This window comes from Psammomys obesus, unplaced genomic scaffold (genome assembly GCF_907164565.1).
Source record: "Psammomys obesus unplaced genomic scaffold, mPsaObe1.curated_primary_1811, whole genome shotgun sequence".
NCBI classification, from domain to species: domain Eukaryota; kingdom Metazoa; phylum Chordata; class Mammalia; order Rodentia; family Muridae; genus Psammomys; species Psammomys obesus.
The window spans coordinates 8654699-8676338 of record NW_026596088.1 but is presented as its reverse complement, the minus strand read 5'-3'; the positions used below and the strand labels follow the sequence as shown (position 1 = coordinate 8676338).

Sequence of the window (21640 nt, the reverse complement as noted above, 5' to 3'; positions counted from 1 at the left end):
AGCTGTGCAAAGGGCATCCACAGTGCAGCAGCCAAGTGTATATTATTAAATAGCAACCTGCTAGGATACCCCTAAAGGCTTGAGGATTAGCGGTTAAACACTGGGGCTGCCAGAAGTCTTAATGACAGACCAGCTGCTGGCATTTGCTGTTGGGCATGTGATGATAGCCATGGCCGTCAGGGGCGTGTGTGCCACATTAGTGCACGTGTGCCTTGGTATGCATGTGAAGTCAGAGGTACCCTTCAGGAACAGGTCCTGTCTCCCCGCCTTGTTTCTGAGCAGTGCTCCAGGCTAGCTGCCCATGGACTCTCCTGCTCCCTTGTTTTGTTTGTTTCTTTTTGGTTTTGACCTGGTACTCTATGTAGACCAGGCTGGCCTGGAATTCACAGAGATCCTCTGGGTGCTGGGATTAAAAGTGTGTGTGCACCATGGCGTCGGGCTTCTTCGCCTGGATTCCAGGAATCAAACTTAGGTTGTTAGTTTTGGTGGCATGTGTTCTTACCTGCTGAGCCATGTCCTGACCCTTCTGGGCTTTTCAAGCTTTCTAAGAAGACAGATGTACAACCCTTCCATAGATCAAATGCTTTCTTCTTAAGGCAACAAGCAAACCTTTTACTTTCAGTCTAATACCCCCTGAGATGCAGAGGGCTAGAATGTGTACCCTTTGCTCCTTAAGTATGGCAAAGCTCCCTCGATTTGCATCTTGGCCTCAGGAGCAATGCTGGGCTTAGAATCCACAGTGAGCTGCAGGCTACTCGTTTCCTTTTATAGCTTGCTTTGCATGGTAATGCCTATCAGTCAATTAACTGATCAGTCAGTTACTCTGACCAGGTGTCTGACCGAAACAACTTAAGGAGAAAGTTTCTTTTGGCTCACAGTTGAGAGGATGTTGTCAGGGCGGGGAGAGGAGGTGGTTGAAGAGGTAGGTTTTTACATCGGTAGGGACGTGTGCTGTAGCCTGTAACAGCTTGGATTCAGGAAGCAGAAAGTCCAGGCTGGAGGTTGGGTTGGTCTAGCTATGGTTCCCACCCCAGATGATCCACAGCCTCTGAGAACAGCCCCAGCAGTGGGAGCCTTGGAGGGACATTTCATATTCAAACTGTAACAATTAGCCAGACGGATCTGCCATTCTGTCCTGTCCTTGAGGCTCTGTCTGTGAGCTTGTGGGGAACGTGCGGCAGCGTGTGCTCACACTAACTCATTTTTCCTCTTTCTCTGTAGGACTACATTAATTGTGCCGAGGTTTGGGTTGAGTACACCTGCAGACATTTCACGGTGAGTATGACGGTGGCGTGGTTTTCCAAAGGGTTTTGTGCTTTAATGGTTACCACGGCAACACAGTCTGGCCACTTAGGAATGCTGCCATGGTACTTGAGATGGACCCTCATGTGCTGCCCAGACAAGTCACCAAGTCCTAGGCTCAAGGAGTAGCTGGAGCTGCAGGCACATGCCACTCAGCCCAGATCTTAAAAGTCCGGGTGTGAGGGACACTAGCATGTGTTGTCAGCAAGTGTGTCTCACACTGACACATCAGTCTGGGCAGTGCTGCCTCAGGGAAAGCTAAACAGTGGTCCCTCAGGTACAGAGATGCTAAAACCCTTTGTTAGTTTCCATAAGAGTCTAATAGGCAGCTCTCTTCTTCTTCTTTTCTATTTCACGCAATATCGTTGTATGTCAAACATTCAGAGCCTGCATGTGCCTCCCAGCCACAAGCAAATACAGATACCTCTTTTGCCGGGTGCAGACAAGCCATTGTTGGTGTGTGTGCACATACTCTACATGTGGGGGCCAGAGGTCAATTCTAGGTGTCTTTCATCACTACTTCATCATCATCATCATCTAAAACCAGTTTTCTTTTTTAAAGGCTTATTTCCAGTTTGTGTGTGTGAGAGAGAGAGAGAGGAGATAACATGTCTGCGTGTGTGTGTGTGCCTGGGGAAGCCAGAGCTGACAGAGCTGGGTCCCTTCAGCTGTAGTTACAGCTCTTTGTGAACTATCTCATGTGGAGTACTGGACTTCAGACTCTGGTCGTCATGATAGAATAACAAGTGCCCCTAACTGCTGAGCCACCTCTTCATTAGTATTATTATCATTATTGTTGTTATCATTATTATTGGTGTGTGGGAGGGCTATGTGTATGTTATGTGTTTGCATTCAGAAGCCAGAGGAAGAGCTCTCTTACCACTCTTAGCCTTATTTCCCTGAGACAGAGTAAATTCACAGAATGTGAAGGCCTCCTACTCGCCGTTTTGTTGAGTAGGCTGGTAGCCAGCAATCCTCCTCTCTCTGCTCCCTCTGTCCTCAGCTCTCTCCTGGTCTTGGGGTTACAGCCACGTATAGCTACCCCTGGCTTTTTATGTCGGGGGCTAAGGACCCAAACTCACGTCAAGCTTTCTGCAGGTTAGAGCAGGGTTATGGTTTGGATGTTTGTGTCCACGCCGCCTCCTTGAGTCACGTGCTGAAACCTGTTCCCTGAGGTATCAATATTAAGAGGTGGAGCCATAGGCAGCTGCCGACACAGCAGACTGCTGGCTGGAGTTCTCAGTGGAGGTCATACCAGCTCCTGTTAACACTCCCCAGGACGCCAGTGTGATTTCAAAAGGTGTATCATGCCATGAGAGTAGAGCTCCTGCGGGTGGGATCAGTACCCTTAAAACAATATCCCAAAGGAGTCCATTGGCCGCTTCCATCATTAGAGGGCCCTGTGTGAGGAGCTGTCTGTGAGGGCAGACTTTCTCCAGACCCTGAGTCTGCTGGTGCGCTGAGACTCCCCAGCCTCTAGGGCCATAAGTAGAAACCCTCTGCTGTCTTTAAACTGCCTGGCCTGTGGTGTTCCGTTACAGCCAACAGTGCATGAGGAAGCACGGCTGGGTTGCTATGCATCTTAGTTATGCACACTGAAATCTGAATCTCAGAGTTTTTGCTGTCATGAAATGCCGTCTCTCTCTGGGTTGAATCTGAAACTGTTCTTCACTCACTGGCTGTGTAACAGTAGGCTGGACTTGGGCTGTGCATGGCGGACCCCTGGCCTAGATGACTGAAGTGAGCAGTTAGGGGAGATGGCTTGTAAGGGGTGAGTCTACCCTTCCCACAATGCCTCACTGCTCGCTTTTCATGTAATGAGGTAGGAACCTGGGCCAGATAGGCAGAAGGTCGCCTAAACTTTGTCTTTCTAGAACAATGTCCAGTACTGACGTAGAGTAAAATGTCCATCTTGAGGGTGGTAGTATTAGACCAAAGCTATGGGCACGACTTCTCTTTTTGTATTCATTCTTTCAGAATATTTGAAACTATTTCCTGGAAGGTGTGTGGCTTTTTATATTTTTTTGTTTTTTTGTTTTCTTTTGGCTGGTTTTGGTACTGGGATGAACCCAGAGCCTCACACATGCTGGGCAAGTGCCCACAAAGCTGTCTACCCAGCCCTGTATTGTGGATGTATCAGTGTTTTCCTCCAGGAAGATAGCCAGTGGTCCTAGCCTGACGATAGAATTGGTTCATGTTCCCTGCATAGAAACGAGAAGTTAACACTGTTCTGGCTGACGTCATCAAGCACATGACTCCGGATCGAGCATTTGAAGACTCCTACCCCCAGGTAACAGGTTTGTGCTTCCCACTGTAGGGATCTTGTTCTGTTGAGTGAAATACTCCTGCTATACTTGTCAAAGTGTACACACCTGAGAATTCTCTGTTTAATCCTGGCTCTGCCACATCCTAACCTTGGGCCTCACTTTTGTCCCCTGTAGAATGGGGATAAAGTTAGTCCTATACTCAGAGTCCTATCCAAGTTGTTGTGAGGGTTGCGCTATGACACAGAAATACTGAAGTTGTTTTGTAACAATTCTGAATAAGCAATGTTGATATCCCCAGTATGCAAAACACCTGTGTTTCTTAGTAAATGAACTTAAGCTTAAAAAACAGTATTATTATTAATTTCAACATTTGTTAAATAAAATAGAATAAAAATGTAACATAATAAAACATAAATAAAATAAAAGCACCGCTACTTACCAAGAGCCACTGCCTGCCTCTTCCACTAGTAAGTTCAAGGCCAGCCTAGGCTGCATGAGATCCTGTCTCAAAACAAACAAGCGAACAGTGCATGTGTGTGTGTGTGTGTGTGTGTGTGAGAGAGAGAGAGAGAGAGAGAGAGAGAGAGAGATTTTAAAGTTGTCTATTCCAAAACAGGGAGGGGTTATACCGTATTAAGATCCCCAGAGTGTTGGGCACTTGGCTCTGTAGATGAACTTAAGACAGAAATGTGTGAAGCACGTGAAGACAGCATGAACAGAAAATCAGGGTTGCCTGAAGTGGCATCTGCAGGTAGACAGCTAGCTGTCCACACACAATCACGCTGCAGACCAGAGAAGGCTCATGAAGCTCACCCCGGAGACATGAGTGAGTAAACTTGCCTTGGAAAGAAGAGAGTTGAGGAGAAGCAGACATTGGATGCAGGAGAGAAAACTGACTCCTGCTTCCGTACCTAGGATGCGAGCCCTCCTGTTGTGGGTGTTTCTGTTTGTTCCTGGGCCTCCTGGTAACTGTTGCTTTACTGCTGTGGCTTTTTTTTTTTTTTTTTAAAGCCCTCAGTCACACTGAATGTTTTGTATATTCAACTCAGTTTGTGGTAAATCTTTATGCTCTTACATGCCATTTTGAGATAATATGTTAGCAAAAGAAATAACAAGGAAAAAAAAAGATGTAGTCAAGAGGGCAATTCATAGCAGTATTCTTTGCTGAAGGGAGGATCACATCAGAGAAAAGGAAGCTCCAGTGGCCTGGGAGAAGTGGCTTCCTCAGATCCGGTCTGAAGAAGTACAGTAAACCTGGTGCTCCTTTAGAAACGTGTTCATTTTGTATGTGGGAGGGGTACGTCTGTGCCACAGCACATGTGTGCAGGTCAGAGGACAGTTTGTGGAAATCAGTGTTCTCTTCCCACCTTGTGGGTCCTGGGGAATCAAGCCTGGGCTGTCAGGCTTGGTGGCAAACTTTGTTTTGTTTTTTTTAACCCACTGAGTTCTCAGTGAGTAGCATTTGTTGTTGTTGTTGTTGTTGTTAAATGTGTGCCAGAAAATAAGGAAGTGATCAAACACTCATGGGGGTGTGAAAATGAACTAGAACAGCTTGAAGAGGCTCTCTTAGGCTTTCAGTCTGAATATCAAAAGAAACTGGAGGAGAGCTGAGGAGCTCCCCAAGTTAGGACACTTATTTTAAAGGATAATGACCTGAGTTCAGATGCCTAGCACCCATGTACAAAGCGTTCTCCCAGCTGTGCCATCCAGGAAACCAAGACTTTAGCACCAGGACCTTGGAGAGGTACCTATTCAAACAATAGCAGATGTGCTGGTCAAATTAGTAAAAATTGGTGAATTTGGATAAAGAATGTGCAGGAGCTCTTAGTGAAATACTTTCAGCTTTTCTGTAAATTTGAAATTATTATAAAACAATTAAAAAATATGTACACCGTGTTACTGTGACTGGTTGTGTGAGGGGATACAGCGAAGGAAGACAGATGTTAGTTTTCATAGAAGCCACTGAGGAATAAATAGGTGTTGGACAGTGTCCTCCGTTTGCTGCACTTTTATGGTGAAAGAATACTGATGGGAAAAAAAATCCTATGTTTTAAAACCGTAACATACATTCTTTTATAATGAAAGAATACTGTGGGGGGAAAAATCCTATTTTTTAAAACTGTAACATACATGTGGTTAGGCATCTATGTTTAAAATGTTTTTGTTCCAAAGGGATTAGTTGCTGTGTGTTAGAATATTCTAATACGTTATAATGCTGGAACATCGTCACAAAGTTTTTGTTTTGTTGCTGTTTTGAGATGAGATCTCTCATATCTTGCCTGGTCTGGTCTTGAACTCACTGTTCTTCTGCAAGTGCTCTGATGAGCCGGGGCTGTAGGTGCCTGCCACTTTGTTGTGACTTTTGAGCCCATTTTAGTCTTTTCCTCAGCTGATCTGGCCAGCTGCATCCTTAAGAAGTGAGCTTGTATGCCTCTGCTTTCGTGTTTGTAGAACTTGAGAAATGATACGGCAATAGTTCCTGGTATGAATAAGGTGTTTGTCAGCAGATGTTCTGGGTAATACACAGAGGCCAGGAATTACTTATAATTTAGAAGTGGCATCTCTCTGGTTCTCCCAGGCCAAGCTCTTTTGGCCAAGACCCTGTATACCTCAGGATGAAGGCAACTATGAGGCTCTGGGCATTTCTGAGGCTTGGCACAGTCTTTGGGGCAGTGGCCCTTGACTCCACTGGTAAACTCCATCATCTTCCTCTCACTGAAGTAATAAAGAAATGTAGGACCCTGATGGGTTATAATAGGTGATGGCACTTTGTGGTCCATACCCACTTGTAGCCCATCACCTCTTTGTGTAAATAAAGCTTTATTGGCACATGGACCCATGTTGGTTCTGGCTGCTTTCATGCTTCACTAATAGCTTGAATAGTTGGGTGAGACTGTGGACCGAGGTTGTTTGTGTTCTGCTAGACTAGTAACAGAGGCTGAGATGAGATCCAGGGATGTGGTTTAGTTGGTAGAGTCTGTAGCATGCACAGAGCCCTGGATTAGCTCTCCCAGAACCACATAGAACAGGCATAGTGACAGACACCTATAATCTCAGCATTAGGGAGGTAGAGGCGAAAGAATTAGAAGTTCCAAGTTATCCTTGGCAACGTTCTATGCTCAGGCCAGCCGGGGCTATCTTTTGTTTTGAAAGGTAAGTAGAGAGCATTGCAGAACAGGCTCTTCCTGAGCACATGGGCTGTCCTACTTAATCATCATGGGTACTGCCTTGCAGCCGAGGGTGCGGCCAAGACCGTCCCCAGGACTCCGAAGGAGAAGGCAGAGCAAGAAGGGCAATCTGACTGAGGCAGGGCCTAACCTGACCCATGTTTCCTTCTCTGAGCAATGCAGGCTAACTCTGTTGTGGTTATGGTGAGGAGTGATGAAGGAGGGATGCTGTGTTTTTGTTTTTTTTTTAAACACATAGGTTTTTATTAAACAAGTTGTGTTCTTTTGTTCTGTTTCACAGCTTCAGTCAATAATTAAGAAAGTCATTGCCCACTTCCATGATTTCTCAGTTCTTTTCTCAGTGGTAAGTAGTGTCTCTTAATGGCCTTTGGAGACCTGTGTCCTCTGTTGCAGTAATGTTTTCATGTTACCCAGACCAGGAGGACTCAGTTCCTTTTGTAAAGCAGGTCCTATCAGCTTAACAAGCAGGTATGCTCTAATGACTTAAGCACTGTTAGGAAATACAGTGTCTGCAGACTGAAAGAAAAATGCTGTTTCTGTTTAATTCCTTCCCCATCTGTGCACTCACGTGCTGCAGGTTGGGTACCCCTTGTCCAAATGCTCAAGGCAAGAAGTGTTTCCTACTAGGTCTTGTGTTCTTAGATTTGGGGATATTTTTATGTACATAAAATAATGTGAGCTAGGACCCAAACCTAAACATAGGATTCATACTGTACCAAATAAATCTGTACAAGGGACCGAGGATGTAGCTCAGGGATGCAGCACTTGCCCAGCATGCTCTGTGCCCACACTGCCAAGCAACGCAACAACAATCACAAGCAGAATGTCATAATGTAAAAAATTGGGGCATCATGTTGGCACTAAAAATTACAAAATTATCTTAGATTTCAGAGTTTGGATTAAGGTGTTTAATCTATAATCATTAAAAAAAACTCCTGAACATTCCTTCTGCTTATTTGACACCCCCTGTTGGGTATAATGTTCTTATGGAATGTATATAATTTATCCTTGTTCATTCAGATATTTATTTTTCTACCCCCATTATATGTTTCAATCTGGACATTGCATTGTGATGCTTATTCTAAGCATCACCTGTCTCAAGTTTGTGTAAACAAGCCACCATTTGTTCTCTGTATTGTCAATAAAACAACCAGCCACAATGCTGAGCAAGGGAGAGAATAGGGTGGGAATCCTGGTCTGGAGGGGAGAAGGAGGAAGCGAGGGGGGAAAAATAAGAGAAAAATAAGAAAACGGGAAAATAAAAAAATAAATAAATAAAATAAGAGAACAGGGATTGACTTCAAACCATAACTAAAAGCAAATATAATGGATAAAATCTAAATGATAAGACATTATATAGACTTAAAGGTTTAGGATAGAAGAACTATTGCCCAGCATTATGCTCTAGGTTAATTAAATAAATCCTAGTCTCTATATAATGATTTGGATATACAACTAGTTTAGAAATATCTGCTACTTAACTAAAAAATAAATCAATAATATTAATAACCCACAACACCACCACCCCCGACCAAAAAAAAAATGACCCACAAATTCTCTCTTCTCGGTTATTTGTGTCAGTTACATTTCCGGTGCTTTCTTTCTTCCTAGGAAAAGTTTCTGCCTTTTCTGGACATGTTCCAGAAGGAGAGTGTGCGGGTGGAGGTTTGCAAGTGCATCATGGAAGCCTTTATAAAGTGAGTACAAGGCAGCGCGCCTGGCGGCCGCGATTCCCAGCATCTTGTGAGGTGTAGCAGCAGTGAGCCACCCTGGCCCTCTTCTTACCTTTCCAGATTAATTCTTGGGCTGGGGAGATAGCTCGTGGTGTGGGGCACTCATCATGCAAGCCTCCCCAGAACCCACGTAAAAGTGGAAGGAGAGCCGACTGCAGAGTTGTCCTTCACACGCGTGTTGTGGCATGCCTGCATCCACCACACAAATACATACAATCAGTATAAATAACATTTTTAAATGAATTCTTTCCCAAAGATTAAATTGACTGCTCTGTCTTTAACATACTTGGAATGAATACACCTACATCACATGAGGATTCTTTTTGAAATTTGTCTTGCATTTTGATTGGCACTTAACTTTTGGGCATGTTAAGGGCAGCTGCAGAAGGTGTTAAATGCAGTAAAAAGACAGGTTTCCCTCTGCCGGGCACAGGCAATGGCTTGCTTTGATTTTGCAAGTAGGCGCAGTCACACGTGTAAGGGATCACCTTGTGACTCACAGAGGAGCGAGAGCGAAACCAGGGCAGCATGCCTCACGGATGCACTGCCTGTGTGCAGGGCCCGACAGAGCATGTCTTCAGACACATACAGCTGAGAACCCAGCCCACTTTTTCACGGACATGGACTGGGCTCTTACAGTTGTTGCTTAATGTCTCCTAGGCACCAGCAGGAGCCAACCAAGGACCCCGTCATCCTGAACGCCCTCATGCACATTTGCAAGACCATGCACGACTCTGTGAAGTAAGCCGCTCTTAAAACGGAACTTCGGTGTGGCTGGGGTGCATTTGGGGGTGATGTCTACAGGCAGCTGCTGCAAATAGCTTGATCTGGTCTAGATTCACAAAAATTGGGGCTGGAAAGAGAGCACACTGAATAAGAAAGAGTGCTGTTGCTCTCTCCGTGGACCTGGGTTGATTCCCAGGACCCATATGTTGGCTTTTGATTAACAGTTGCCTGTAATTCCAGCACCAGGGGAACATCTTCTTCCTACCTCTGCAGCTCCTGCGTGCACATGGTGCACACGAATACAGACTCACACACTTAAACACCAGGAAATAAATTAAGAAAAATAAAAAGCTACCTCTCACAAGGAGCAGAGGGGGTGGTCCGGTTGATAATGTGCCTGTTGTGCAAACAAGAGGACCTGAGTTTGGATCCCTGGCACCCATGGAAAAGCCAGATGCTGCTATGCACATCTGTAACCTCAGCGGTGGAGAGGCAGAGGCAGGCTGATCCCCCAAGCCAGCTCATACCCCCCCCCCCCCCATTGACAGGAACATTCCAGTCCTCTAGAGCGAGGAACACAGGCCAACCTTAAAGAGAAAAGCAAGGTAGCAAATTTTTTTCTTTTTTCTTTTTTTATACATTAATTACAATCTATTCACTTTGTATCCCAGCTGTAGCCCCCTCTCTCATTCCCTCCCAATCCCACCCTCCCTTGTTAGCAGATATTTTTACAGAGGGGTTTCTATTGGGGAGAAGAGGCTGCTCTTGTGCAAGTGAGTTCAAATCTTGTGTCTCCTAGAGATTTCTGAGAGCAGTAGATGGTATAATGACAGCTCATCCAGCCCGTAGCATGGCTTCTTAATCTAATTCATTCTTAGCTCTTTACTTAACATGCAAATGACATAGCTTCCATTTATTTCCTTTTTTTAAAAATGATTTTTTAAAATTCTATGTGAATTTGTGTTTTTCCTGCATGTATGTCTATGAGAGGGTATTGGATCTCCTGGAGCTGTAGTTACAGACAGTTGTGAGCTTCCAAGTGGGTGCTGGGAATTGATCCCAGGTCCTCTGGAAGAAGAGTCATCTCTCCAACCCCTGGCTTCCATTTCTTACAGTTGCTTTATGTGCCCAGGTTGTTGAAAGCTCAGGTCTAGCCTCAATTTTAGCCTTTCCATCAGAGGCTGAGCTATCGCCCTTTGCTTTTTAGGTTTTTGTGTTTATAATCATGTTTCTATCCTACAAGTTTTTGTGGCCATTTTAATCTCCAAAGAATTTTTGCATAGCAGCTTGAGTCTCTGGGAAGTGTTTTAAGAATTGAGAAAGTTGCTTTGAAACCTATCATCCACAGGATGTGTTTCTCCTTTTAATTTTAGAATACTTATAACTGTGCCTTCAAATTCATAAGTAGTTATAAAAATTCAAAATGTTGTCAGTATTACACTTTTGCCAGATGCAGTGGCATACACCAGCAATTTCAGCATTTGGAAAACTAAGGTAGGAAGATCACAAGTGGGACCTTGTCTTAACAACAGCAGTAATAATACATTTTCACAATAAGTCTACATTTTCACAGTAGACTTTAACTGAACAAAAAAGAAAAAAAGGAACACAGATATTTATATTTGCCAGGCAGTGTTTGTTCAGGAGACCTGCAGTGGGGAGTGATAGCTCTTTGCTGCATCACCCAAGGACCCAGGTTCCTTCTCTGTTGTTGCTCTGCCACCCCTGAGCCATGCTATCCTTATCTTCCTGCTGGAAGGTCGCCTTCCCTCAACTCCAGCCCATGCCATGGAGGATAGCAGCTTTCTCTGAGGGACAATGTGTGGAAGAGTCAGACTTTGCCTGCATTCACATTGTCGCATCTTACTGTGAAGGGGGCTGGAAAATGTTGTCTTAAAGAACTAAGAGGCACCAAGCATGATGCTGTTCACCTCTAATCCCAGTCTTCTGGAGGCTCAGGCAGGAGGCCAACCTGGGTCATGTGTGAGACCCTGTCTGAAATACTGAAAACAAAAAGAACTAAGGGCACATTGTATATCAAAAGATAATGCCGGAACTCATTTTCCCTTTTGACAAGCCAAACAAAAACTTTCATTTCTATTTATTTTTGTTCCCAGAGATTAAACCCAGGCCCTTGCACAGTGCTAGGAAGCCACTGTACTACTGAGCTCAACCATCAACCCCAAATTTTTAAAAACTTTAAAAAATAAACTTGGGGGGCTATTTTTATACGTAATCAAAACTGGACTTAACAATTGAAAATTTATATTTGTGCTAAAGTTTCTGTCAAATATAATTGAGGCCTGTTTTCAAATGCGTCCACGAGTAGGGATGGGCAGTCACAAGATAAAGGTGGCGATGGCAGGAAATTGATAGTGTGTGGGTGTTAGAAAGCTCTTTGATGTCTGGTAGAAATTTTTAAAATTGAGAAGATGCCAGATTTTCTCTGAAAAACAAACTCTGACATTAGAGCTTGCTGCCTGAATTCCAAAAAAAGAGAAAGTTGCCTTCTCTTTTGCTATTGATAAATACATCTTGGGAACAGCATCTTTAGGGAGAGGAGACGTGCATTTGGATTATGTTCCTGTCGGTTAACACTTCTATCCAAAGATAGGCAGGCAGCCTGTTGGGAGTCTGTGCATCAAGAGATTGCACAGGAACCTCCCTGAAACCATCAGCCCCCGGTGCTTTTCTCCCCAGACAGCTACCTTTGTTGCCGCCGTGTTAATTATGCACCATTATTGATTCTAGCGCTCTCACTCTTGAGGATGAGAAAAGGATGCTGGCCCATTTGATCAATGGATTTGTAAAGATGGTAAGTTTGTGGGAAAGTAACTTCAGTCCCCCTGGAAACATGATGTAATGCTTGCCCCCTCTTCTGACAGTGGCTCACATTGTATTCCCCAGTGCTTTTCATTTCTACTGAGATAAGATGGAATTAGAAATTTCTGACACTTGCCAAGACTCCCTCTGGGGCGAAGAGAGCCAGGATAAGCTGACTGTGGGAAAAGCTGAGGGGGAGGGGTAGAACAAGGGTTTGGGTTTATTCGCTCATTCGAAAGCCCCTGAAGAAGTAGCTGGACTTGGGTCTCCTCTGCCACCAAGACCTCCTCTGTCATCTTTTGTTTCACCCTCTTTTCCATTGCCTTCTGCCCTGAACAGGCTTACCTCCTGCCCTGTAGCCTAGCTGATGGGCTCCCACAGATTCTGGGAGTGGAGCTCTTTGGCTTAACTTACATTCTCATTTCTGCTATCAAATACCTGATGAAAGTAAAGAAAGTAAGCAAGGAAGGGTTTATTGTGGCTCACAGTTTGAGGAGACAGTCCATCAGGGCGGGGTCGGTGGAGGTGATGTCACCAAGCTAGGAACCTGACGCCACAAGTTTCTTTGTGTCCACAGTCAGGCAGAGACGGTGTGGGATAGCACACTTTCTTCTTTTTATGTCATCTGGGACCACAGCCTGAGGAGTGGACCTTTTAGGGTGGACCTTTTTTAAATCTTTATTTATCCAGTCTAGATAGTCTTTGTTAAAGCAGAGGACCCAGGTTCGGTTCTAGCGTTCACATGGCAGCTCATTAACTGTCTATGACTCCAGTTCCAGAGGATCTGATCCTCTGTAGACACTTAAACCTGAAGTAAAGTTAACACTCTGAATAACCATCACGACTTGGGGTGCCTGAGGGACTCCTGGTGACCCAAATCATGAAGACCAAGAATAGAGAGGAAGCAGCTGTTACACAGATTGTCAGGTGGCAAAACCTGTCCCTAGGCAGAATGCCACGCCTAAATCGGCATCCATTTTATCGTGTGATGCTGTGTGGCTGTTTGCCTGAAGTGTAGGGGCATAGAATTGCTGCTTTTTTTGGTTTTTAATTTACTTTTTATTTTTTTATTTGATGATTTTATACATGTAAATACTGTATTTTGTTCATATCACCCCATGCCCTCCTTCATTCCCCTCCCCTCTCTCTGGACCCTTTCCAGACAAGCCTCTGACTTCCATGACTTTTTTATTTTAATTTTTTGTGAACCACCGAGTTTCATTAGCATCACTTGTGTGCGTGGGTATAGAATTATATGCTAGAATGTGGGCGCGTTACCATGAGAGCTGACCCTCCCTCAGCGGCTGTCCTCTGCCCTGTCTTCTTAGTTTACACGTATGTGGGTTGGCCGGATGTCCAGGCTTCTCCAGGAGCATCTGAGATAGCCTTACTTACCTTCCCAGGCTGTCGCTGGATGACTCCATTTTCTTCCAAGTAGCCTCTTTCTGTCCACTCTTGTCTTGCCATCTAGTGGTCTTATATGTCTCAAATGGTGCTGTCTTTCACAAGAATACAATATGGAAGCTCAAGGTTTTGGAAAGCCAAGCCTTAGCTCTCCAGTGAACCTCAGCTGTACTCTGCTGATTTCTGTTGGTCAGAGTAAGGCACAGGGTCATCTGTGAGAGGGAGGAGGTGAAGAGAGCCCACCTCCTGATGGGGCCAAAGGAGACCTCACAATGGGAAGGGTTGCTTCCGTCTTTCATGGAAACATCCTGCCATTTGCTGTCCTGGCCCATTCTGGGGGTTACTGGGGTCTTACTGTGTGGCCCAGGCTGTCCTTGAACTTCTGGAGTGAAACAGTTCTCCTGCCTCGGAAGCTAGGATTACAGGTGCACATCACAGGCCTGGCTCTGGAGCCCCTGTTTGAATAAAACAGCAGAATCCAAGCTGACTGAGGTAGAAATGCCGAGAAATGGTGAAGCCGCCCACCGGTTCTGTGGATGCCATCAATTTTGATGACAATTACAATCAGCCTTTGTGTTCCCTGGTAGAAAATGAACCTGGAGGGTTTACCAAGTGCCTCTCCTTCATTCTTGGCTTACACAGCATGCTGATGGGGGGCGGTTCTTCTTTTTCTGCGTTTGTCTGGAGGTCACTGAGTCACAGGGAGCAAGGTGTGAGCCTTACACCCACTGTGGGAACAGCAAAGCACTGTGCAAACTGATCAGAGTAGCAGCCGACTGTCCTACTGTCCAGCTTTTCCTAAAGCCAAGGACAGGGGCGCCCAGGGGTTCTGGCGGAGAAACTTCCTTTGCGGCCCTGGCAGCCACTAGGAGCTACTGAGGTCAGGTCCCCATCAGGAAACAGTGAGGCGTGGCCCGTGTTAGGGAAGGCCTTGTGACAAACGGCTCCCAGGGACCTAATTTATGTTCGGTGAAAAGGCAACGGCTGACAAACAAAATTCCATGATTTCCTTTCCTTCCCAGTCTGGAAAAATCTATTTTTTCCCCTGCTTTTGTTTTGTGCCTTTGGACTTCATGTCCTTGTCATAGAGCTGGGCTGCTCATGTGGTATTTCAGTTCTACGTGCGCTGAAGTGACAGGAGACCTTTGTAGTCAGGGTTAAGAGAGTGAGCTCGTACATGCGTGAACCATCTGTCCATGTGTGTGGGCGTGCACGTGAGGGGAGAAATCAAATGCTTGCGTGCGTGTGTGCATGAATGTGTGGACATGCACACATCCATGTACAAATGTTTGTCTTCTCACTAGTAACAACACTGTGCCTTTTAGCATTTCTGTCTCTCTGATTCTAGGTCTCCTTCGGCCGTGACTTTGAACAGCAGCTCAGCTTTTATGTGGAGTCCAGGTCAATGTTTTGCAACCTGGAACCTGTTCTTGTACAGTTGATCCATGTAAGCATTCTTGTCATGTGTTTGTTCATATTGATTGGTTATCAACATGCCACATACCAGGCTCAATCTGGGAGTGGTCTTTTAGTTATTTGAGCCTTGGTCTCATGTAGTCCAGGCTGGCCTCAAATTCACTATATAGCTGAGGCTGGCTTTGAACCCCTGATCCTGCCTCTACGGCACTCCCTTTACCCCTGTCCCTGAGTGCTGGGACTGGCTAGCTTGCAGTCCGTGATTCTTCAAGCACCCTCTTGCTCCTGGGCTGGAAATGTGGTTTCCCAGAGACATTAGATCCACAGCTTTGCTGACGTCTTTGAGTGCTCTTAGTCATTTCTTTTTCTTTTCTACTTTTTAATATTTCATTGATTTATTTTTTCTTCCTGTTAACTTCCCCCCCAAGAAATTTGCGTGCTCTCATTTCTGCACAATACTGACAAGAGAAAAGTGGTCTGTGCCAAGTTCCACTGGTGGGCAGGTGACCTGGAGGCCCCTGTCTAACCAGAGATTTGCTGCTCTCCAGGGTTATTATTCTGCAGGCTTGGTTATCTCTGAGTCAAAAGAAACAGTGATAGTTCTGTTTCTATTAAACAGCCAACAGCTTGAAAACATCAGTAAAAGTAAAATAGTAGTAGTAGTAATAATAATATCAATAAGTGTAAACATTGAAAGAAAAACAGCATTTTAATTTTGTTCTTTTAAAAATAATTAGCTACAGACTGGGTGAGGGCACAGTGGCAGGGCCTAGTATCTATGACGCTCTGGATTCTATCCTTGTATCCGGCAAAAAAGACAGAATTATGCCACTTGCATAACCATAGTCACTTCCTGTTGAGGTGTGTGCACATGTCAGCACTGTGCAGCCTTGGGATCATATCACTTATCCCTGCCCTTATTTTCTATTCCTCGCCCCCCCCCCCCAAACTCATTTAACTTTGCACAGTACTTGCTTTTATCACCGTAGCTACTGAAAGGTCCAGTTACGCAAAGTGTGGCTACAAGGGACGTATTTCAGTACGGTATTGAGGCACAGGCTATGGCACACCAGCACTGCCCATAGTCCACCAGCTGCTGTCCCTTAAAGCCTGCCTTTGATTGCAGCACCCTGAGGATACCATGGTATACAGTCTGGGAACCAAAACTTCCATCATTCTTTTCAGTCAGTTTATATCTATAGGAGAAGAACAGCACTTTGTATATTACTTCTTTCTTCATTAGTATGTTATTTTGCACAAATCATTCTAAGACCTAAATCTAGAGACTTCATCTCTAGAATAGGGGTTGGCCATAGTGCCCATGCCATAGGGTTCCAAGGATTGAATGAGCTGAGAAACGTGGTTGTGGTTACTGCTGCTAGTGTCAGCATCACGTGGTTACATTGTTTGGTCTACTCTCAGGTTTGGAAGTTTCCCTAAGAGCTTGTGCTTAGAATGTAGAACTTCTTGGAAATGGGGTAAACGAACCCTGGCTAGTCATCAAAGCAGAAAGTGTTCATCTGTTAGGTTCATTGGTAGGTATGTGAGTGCCTTTTGTTCTACTGTCTTGGAGGTGTTTGTTCAAGCTACAGCCCAACCTGCCTGTTGACTGCTCTTTCTGTGCCCCAGAGCTGACTGTTGAGTCTTTGTCCATATTTGCTTGTTTCAATTGATACTTGTGGAACCCGCCTCCTAACTTCCAGAAGGTGTTAATTTGGGTTGTGATCCTTTCATTGCCATTTCTATTTTATTTTTTTCTTCACAAATCTAGAGTGTGAACCGGTTGGCAATGGAAACAAGAAAAGTCATGAAGGGAAACCACTCCAGAAAGACGGCTGCATTTGTGCGGGTATGTTTTGAAAATAAGGGCCCCAGACTTGGAGCTGCGATGGGTTGCTGAATTTGCACATTGCTAAAATCCTGTTTCCAGGGAAAGCTAAGTGTTCCATGATAAGGGTGGTGTTGATTTTCCAGGTTTGTTTTTCTCTAGGAATTGGTGGATTAATCAACTTCTGTGTTGTTTTCAAAATCAATGTCCTAGAAACCTAAATTTCAAGAAAAAGAAAAAAAAATTAATTACAAATCACACATCTCAGTCTCTAGGTTGAAAACATTCTAAAATCTGAAACTTGCTGTGGTGCCATAGACGGAGAGCACCAAACTGTGACTGTGTTTCATGTGTAAAGTTATTGAAAATGCTTGAGCTGCGTGTGTGAAGCACCCAGGGAACCTGATTGAATTCTGTGCTTAGACTTGGGGTCCTCTCTGCAGGATATCTCACTAAGTATTATATATACAAATACTCCAAAATCCAAAATGCTTTGAGACCAGAAACTCCGTGGATAAGAGATGCTATCCCTCCCGTGTTCTGAGGAGGCTGAGCTGCATTTGTATCTCTGTGTGCCAGCTACATTCCTTTGAATCTTTTCTAATACATTAATATAAAATTTTCTCTAGCAAGATTATTTTCGTATAATATCCTCAAGCCTGTAACCATTATGGTTTTTGCTCTTGGTCTGGGTTATATCCATGTCAAAGTTATATCCAAATGTCAGCCTCTTAAGTTGATGTTCCGAATCACAGTTAACAGCGGTGTCCTCATCTTTTAAATGAAACCACGCCCAGTGAAAGGGAAGTGTCTACGTGTGCCCACTTACCTCTTGCCTCTATCTTTAGTGTCAACCACCATCAGACATTTTAGCCTCCCTAGCTAAAATTAACTCTTATTAACTTCATATTTCTGAGCAATCGGTTTCTCCTTTGCCCACACAGAGATTTTATCTCTGTATAAGTGCGGTGAGGGATGAAGAGTTCTTCCACCTCTCTCTTTCCCTCCCTCCTCCTTCCCCAACTTCCTAGAGCTCATCAGAACTGGGATTGATGGGGGTTGTCTGTGTGTTTGTGTCTCTGTGTGAGTACATGTGTGTCTGGGTTTGTGTGTGTGCGTCTCTGTGTATGAGTGTCTCTGAGCTGGGGGGAACAGAGCAAGTAAGTGTTGTATGTCTCCTTGGAAACACATGCTGGGTGAACATGAGCATATCAGTTAACCATCTCCATCTCCTTTCTCTCTAGGCCTGTGTTGCCTACTGCTTCATCACCATCCCCTCCCTGGTGGGGATCTTCACCCGCCTCAACCTGTACCTGCATTCTGGTCAGGTTGCCTTGGCCAACCAGTGCCTTTCCCAAGGTAAGCCTCTCTCTCTATCCCTGATGCTCTCCTACAACTGAGAAAGTCTGACTCAACCACACACATCCCTGCATGCATGTACTGAGCCTTGCCTGTCAGGAGGAAAGAGCACAGTGGCCAGTGAATATTTTAAAATGCTTCTCTAGTCGGAAGCTCAGGAGTCAGGCAACACTGAGACAGATGGAGGAATGCATAGTTTTCCATCCTGACTTTCTCCAGGCAATTCCAGGCCAGGTCAGGCAGCCAAACATCCTGGGCTAAGATGCCTAGAGAGCCTGAGAATTTGGGGTTGCGTGGCCACAGCAGGTTCAGGGTTGGTTTTGTCGTTTCTACTTCTTCATGTGTTTGAACACGAGATACATGGAAGTGGAATCTAATCTTTGGAGAAGAAATGCCCTGCTGTTGAGGTGACAACCCCACTCTGTCTGTCTGTGTAGCTCACCTGAGAAGCTGCTTCTGAGCGTTGGAAGGGTGTTGTGGCGGTGAGACAGGGCAGGGAGGGGTGAGGCTCAGCTCTGGTGACTGTGCATGGATGAGAACAGCACCAGGATGTTTGGACTCCAGGCTTCTGGGCCTGCACCCTGACTTTAAGCCACGGCTGAGCACGGCAATGTGGTGTCTCCTTCTCGTTTAAAAATTCATCTGATGATTTTTGCTTGAGTCTAAATGCAGTTGAACTGAACCTTAAAAGCCCATCACTGACGCTCTGAAAGCCACACAGAGCAGTTACTGGCCAAATAAATAATGTAGCCAGTTATTGAGAAGGAAAGAGATAAATCTGAAGCTCATGGGCGCTGGCTGCTTTTGTTAGTGTCTGCAAACATCCATCTCAGCTGGTTCTAAAGTGTCACCTCCTCCTCGTTCAATTCTCTGGCTTGCCTTCATCCTACCTGGATTATATCTCCATTTTCCGGTTGTGCCTCTGCCAGGGCTGAGTCCAGGGTCTTGAAACGCCCTGCAGGCCATTTCAGGATGCTAGAAAAGGCTTAGTTCCATCTGTTTGTGCACAAGAGCCCCCACATGTAGATAGGATCATGCTGGCACTTACTGCAAATATTCCTCCCTGTCACCCTGGAGTACTGAGCAATCACAAAAGGCTTGCACATCAGTGCTTTCCACTTGAAGATGGCCCTTCTTTGAGCACCCACTCCAGATAACTTCTTGTCCTTGTTTGTCAGTGGCTCAAAAGAGGACATGGGAAGAGAAGAGAGAAGGGACACTCAGCCTTTGATGGAGTGAGGGGGTCTGTGCAAAGGCCTGGAGGAGTGGGGTTGATTACCTGATGTGCTGTGCCGCCAGCAAGGTGTGCTGAAGCCTTTATTGATGGTGGCTTTCAAGTCTCCAGGATACAGTGGGTCTGCCTCTGGTTCTGCCACTTAGGGAAATAGATGATCTTGGGCAAGTTGGCCTTTTGCTTTAGTTTATTCATGTACAAAGCAGAGGTGATGGCAGGGTTATATCGCAGCTAAGAATAAGTGAAGTCAGTAAGTGGACCATGGGACAGGCAGCAGCAGCTTTAGCATCTTCACATAGCTGTCTGGACAACCACAGTGTAACGTGGCATTGGGAGCTAACTGTAACATGGACAGCACTGTGCTTTGGAGTATTGAGGGCCAAACTCATTCTCCCTGGCTGGCTGCCTGTTTCTCTCTTCCTCTCCCTTTCTTCCCTCTTCTTCCTCCCCTGTCTGCCTCCTTCTCTGTGTCAGGCCCTCTCTATCTCAACAATCAAGCTGTGTAGCCCTGCGCTGGCTGGCCTCAAACTCATGATCCTCCCACCTCAACCTCCAAAGTGCTGGGATTATAGGCGTGTGCTTCCACACCCGACCCCTCACAGGCAGACCCTTGAGTCTGTGGGAAAGCCAGCATTTACTTCAAAATTAAATGGCTGAACTGGGCTTCAAATCAGAGAATGTGCAGTTCACTGCAACAAAGTGAGAAAGCAAGAGAGGCCCAGGGCAGCGAGCAGAGCCGGTTTGCTGTCATCTCTAGTGACAGTGCGTCTCTTCCTCTCAGGGCTCTCTGCCTTCCTCAAGTTTTATTTCTATTTTTAAATTGTCCTTCATTCTTGAGATGTTCATACAAGTATACCAGGAAACATGATCCTATCAACCCTGTTTTCTTGCCCTTCAACCCCTCTATAATAGTGCCTGCTATAATAGTCCCTCTCCCAGCTTCATGTCTTTGTTTCTGATAGCTTTACTGGGTCCAGTTAATGCCATCCCCGTGTGCCTGGGTGGGGGGCACCACTGGAGTGTGAGAAACCTACCGTGTCCTGTCTGGAAGACAGCATTTCGCAGTTGTCCTCCGATACTTTTTTTTTTTTTTAACTTTGTATATTTTAAATCTAGTATCCTTGGCCTTTTTAATCTTTATGAATTTTATTCGTTATTTGAGAATTTGGTACAGTGTATTTTACTTGTAGCCACACCCCTCACCCAGTGCTTCCCAGATCCACCCTCTTCCCAGCTAACTTGATGCGCTCTTGTCTCTTGTCTTATTAAACCTATCAGGTCCAATTTGTCCTGCCCATATACTGTTGGGTTGCGGCCATCAACTGAGCGTGCGTGACATGCCGTATTCCCATCCCTCCTCCCAAGGCTGAGATCACTGTGGAAAAGAGGTCAGAACGTAAGATGGAGGAGTGTGAGTCAGAAGTGGTGGATGATACAAGGAGAGTGTTTTCCACACACAACAGGTGTCCCCATGAAGTCATAGTGTATGGGACAGTATCACAACACCTGCCTGCATGTGCCCAAGCCAGGCAAGAGCTCAGCATAGAGACATGAGGCACGTGTGAAGTCCCACCCCTACCCAGGGAGCTGTTGGCAACTGATTGCTGCTGGGAGAAGAAGAGCCAGTTTTTTTCCATTTTCCTACCTCCTTTTCATCAGTGTCCCCGAGCCTTGGTAGGGGTGAGGTACTGATGTAGGTGTTCCATTTAGGACTGAGCGCTCAGTCTCTTATCCTCAGCACTCTGACCAGTTCTGCATCTCTGCTTTGACGGCTGCTCACTGCAAGAAGGGAGCCTCTCTCACCACAGTTGACAGTAGCCTGGGTCTATGGGTATAAGCATGAATATTTATGAGGCAACTTGACAGCATAACAGGTTGGGAAGATAATAAGGGCAGGCTCTATGGACTCTCCAGCCATGGACTTTTGACCACAAATGCTAAAAGTGTGGGTATGGCAGACTGTTGGTGGGTGTGTAAACCAGTGCAGTTACTTGGGAAATTAGTCTTGTAGGGGTCTCAAAAAAATAGTAATAGAACTGCCAAGTGACCTAGCACTACCGACCTAGCACTACCACATGGGCTGTGTAGCCTGCTATAACGATACCTGCACATCCATGTTCAGTGCGGCCTTGTGCTGCAGTTCTGACTGAATGGAAAGAGAGAGTATAGTGGGTGGGATAACGAAAACCCATACGTTAGTCAACTAAATTCAAAATACAACATTTTGAAAAAAAGAATTCCAATGGAGTCACCTTGTTTGGGTGGACAATACTGCACTCAGATTTGTGTCACTTAATGAAAGTCACCGTGCCAGGCATGGGATACATCCTCCCTTGGAGTTACTGTTCAGGGAGGCCCCC

General features: G+C 45.3%; 1 protein-coding gene across 1 annotated transcript in view; it reads left to right on the top strand.

The window, feature by feature from the left end:
- Vps35l (VPS35 endosomal protein sorting factor like) overlaps positions 1–21640 on the top strand; it is a 101200-nt gene that overhangs the window by 47041 nt on the left and 32519 nt on the right. Inside the window, exons 18-26 of the mRNA XM_055627537.1 lie at positions 1222–1275; positions 3512–3592; positions 7038–7100; positions 8369–8454; positions 9151–9231; positions 11968–12031; positions 14792–14890; positions 16631–16708; positions 17932–18046. Coding sequence (XP_055483512.1) covers positions 1222–1275; positions 3512–3592; positions 7038–7100; positions 8369–8454; positions 9151–9231; positions 11968–12031; positions 14792–14890; positions 16631–16708; positions 17932–18046 — 721 coding nt within the window. The remainder of the gene's footprint in view (positions 1–1221; positions 1276–3511; positions 3593–7037; positions 7101–8368; positions 8455–9150; positions 9232–11967; positions 12032–14791; positions 14891–16630; positions 16709–17931; positions 18047–21640) is intronic.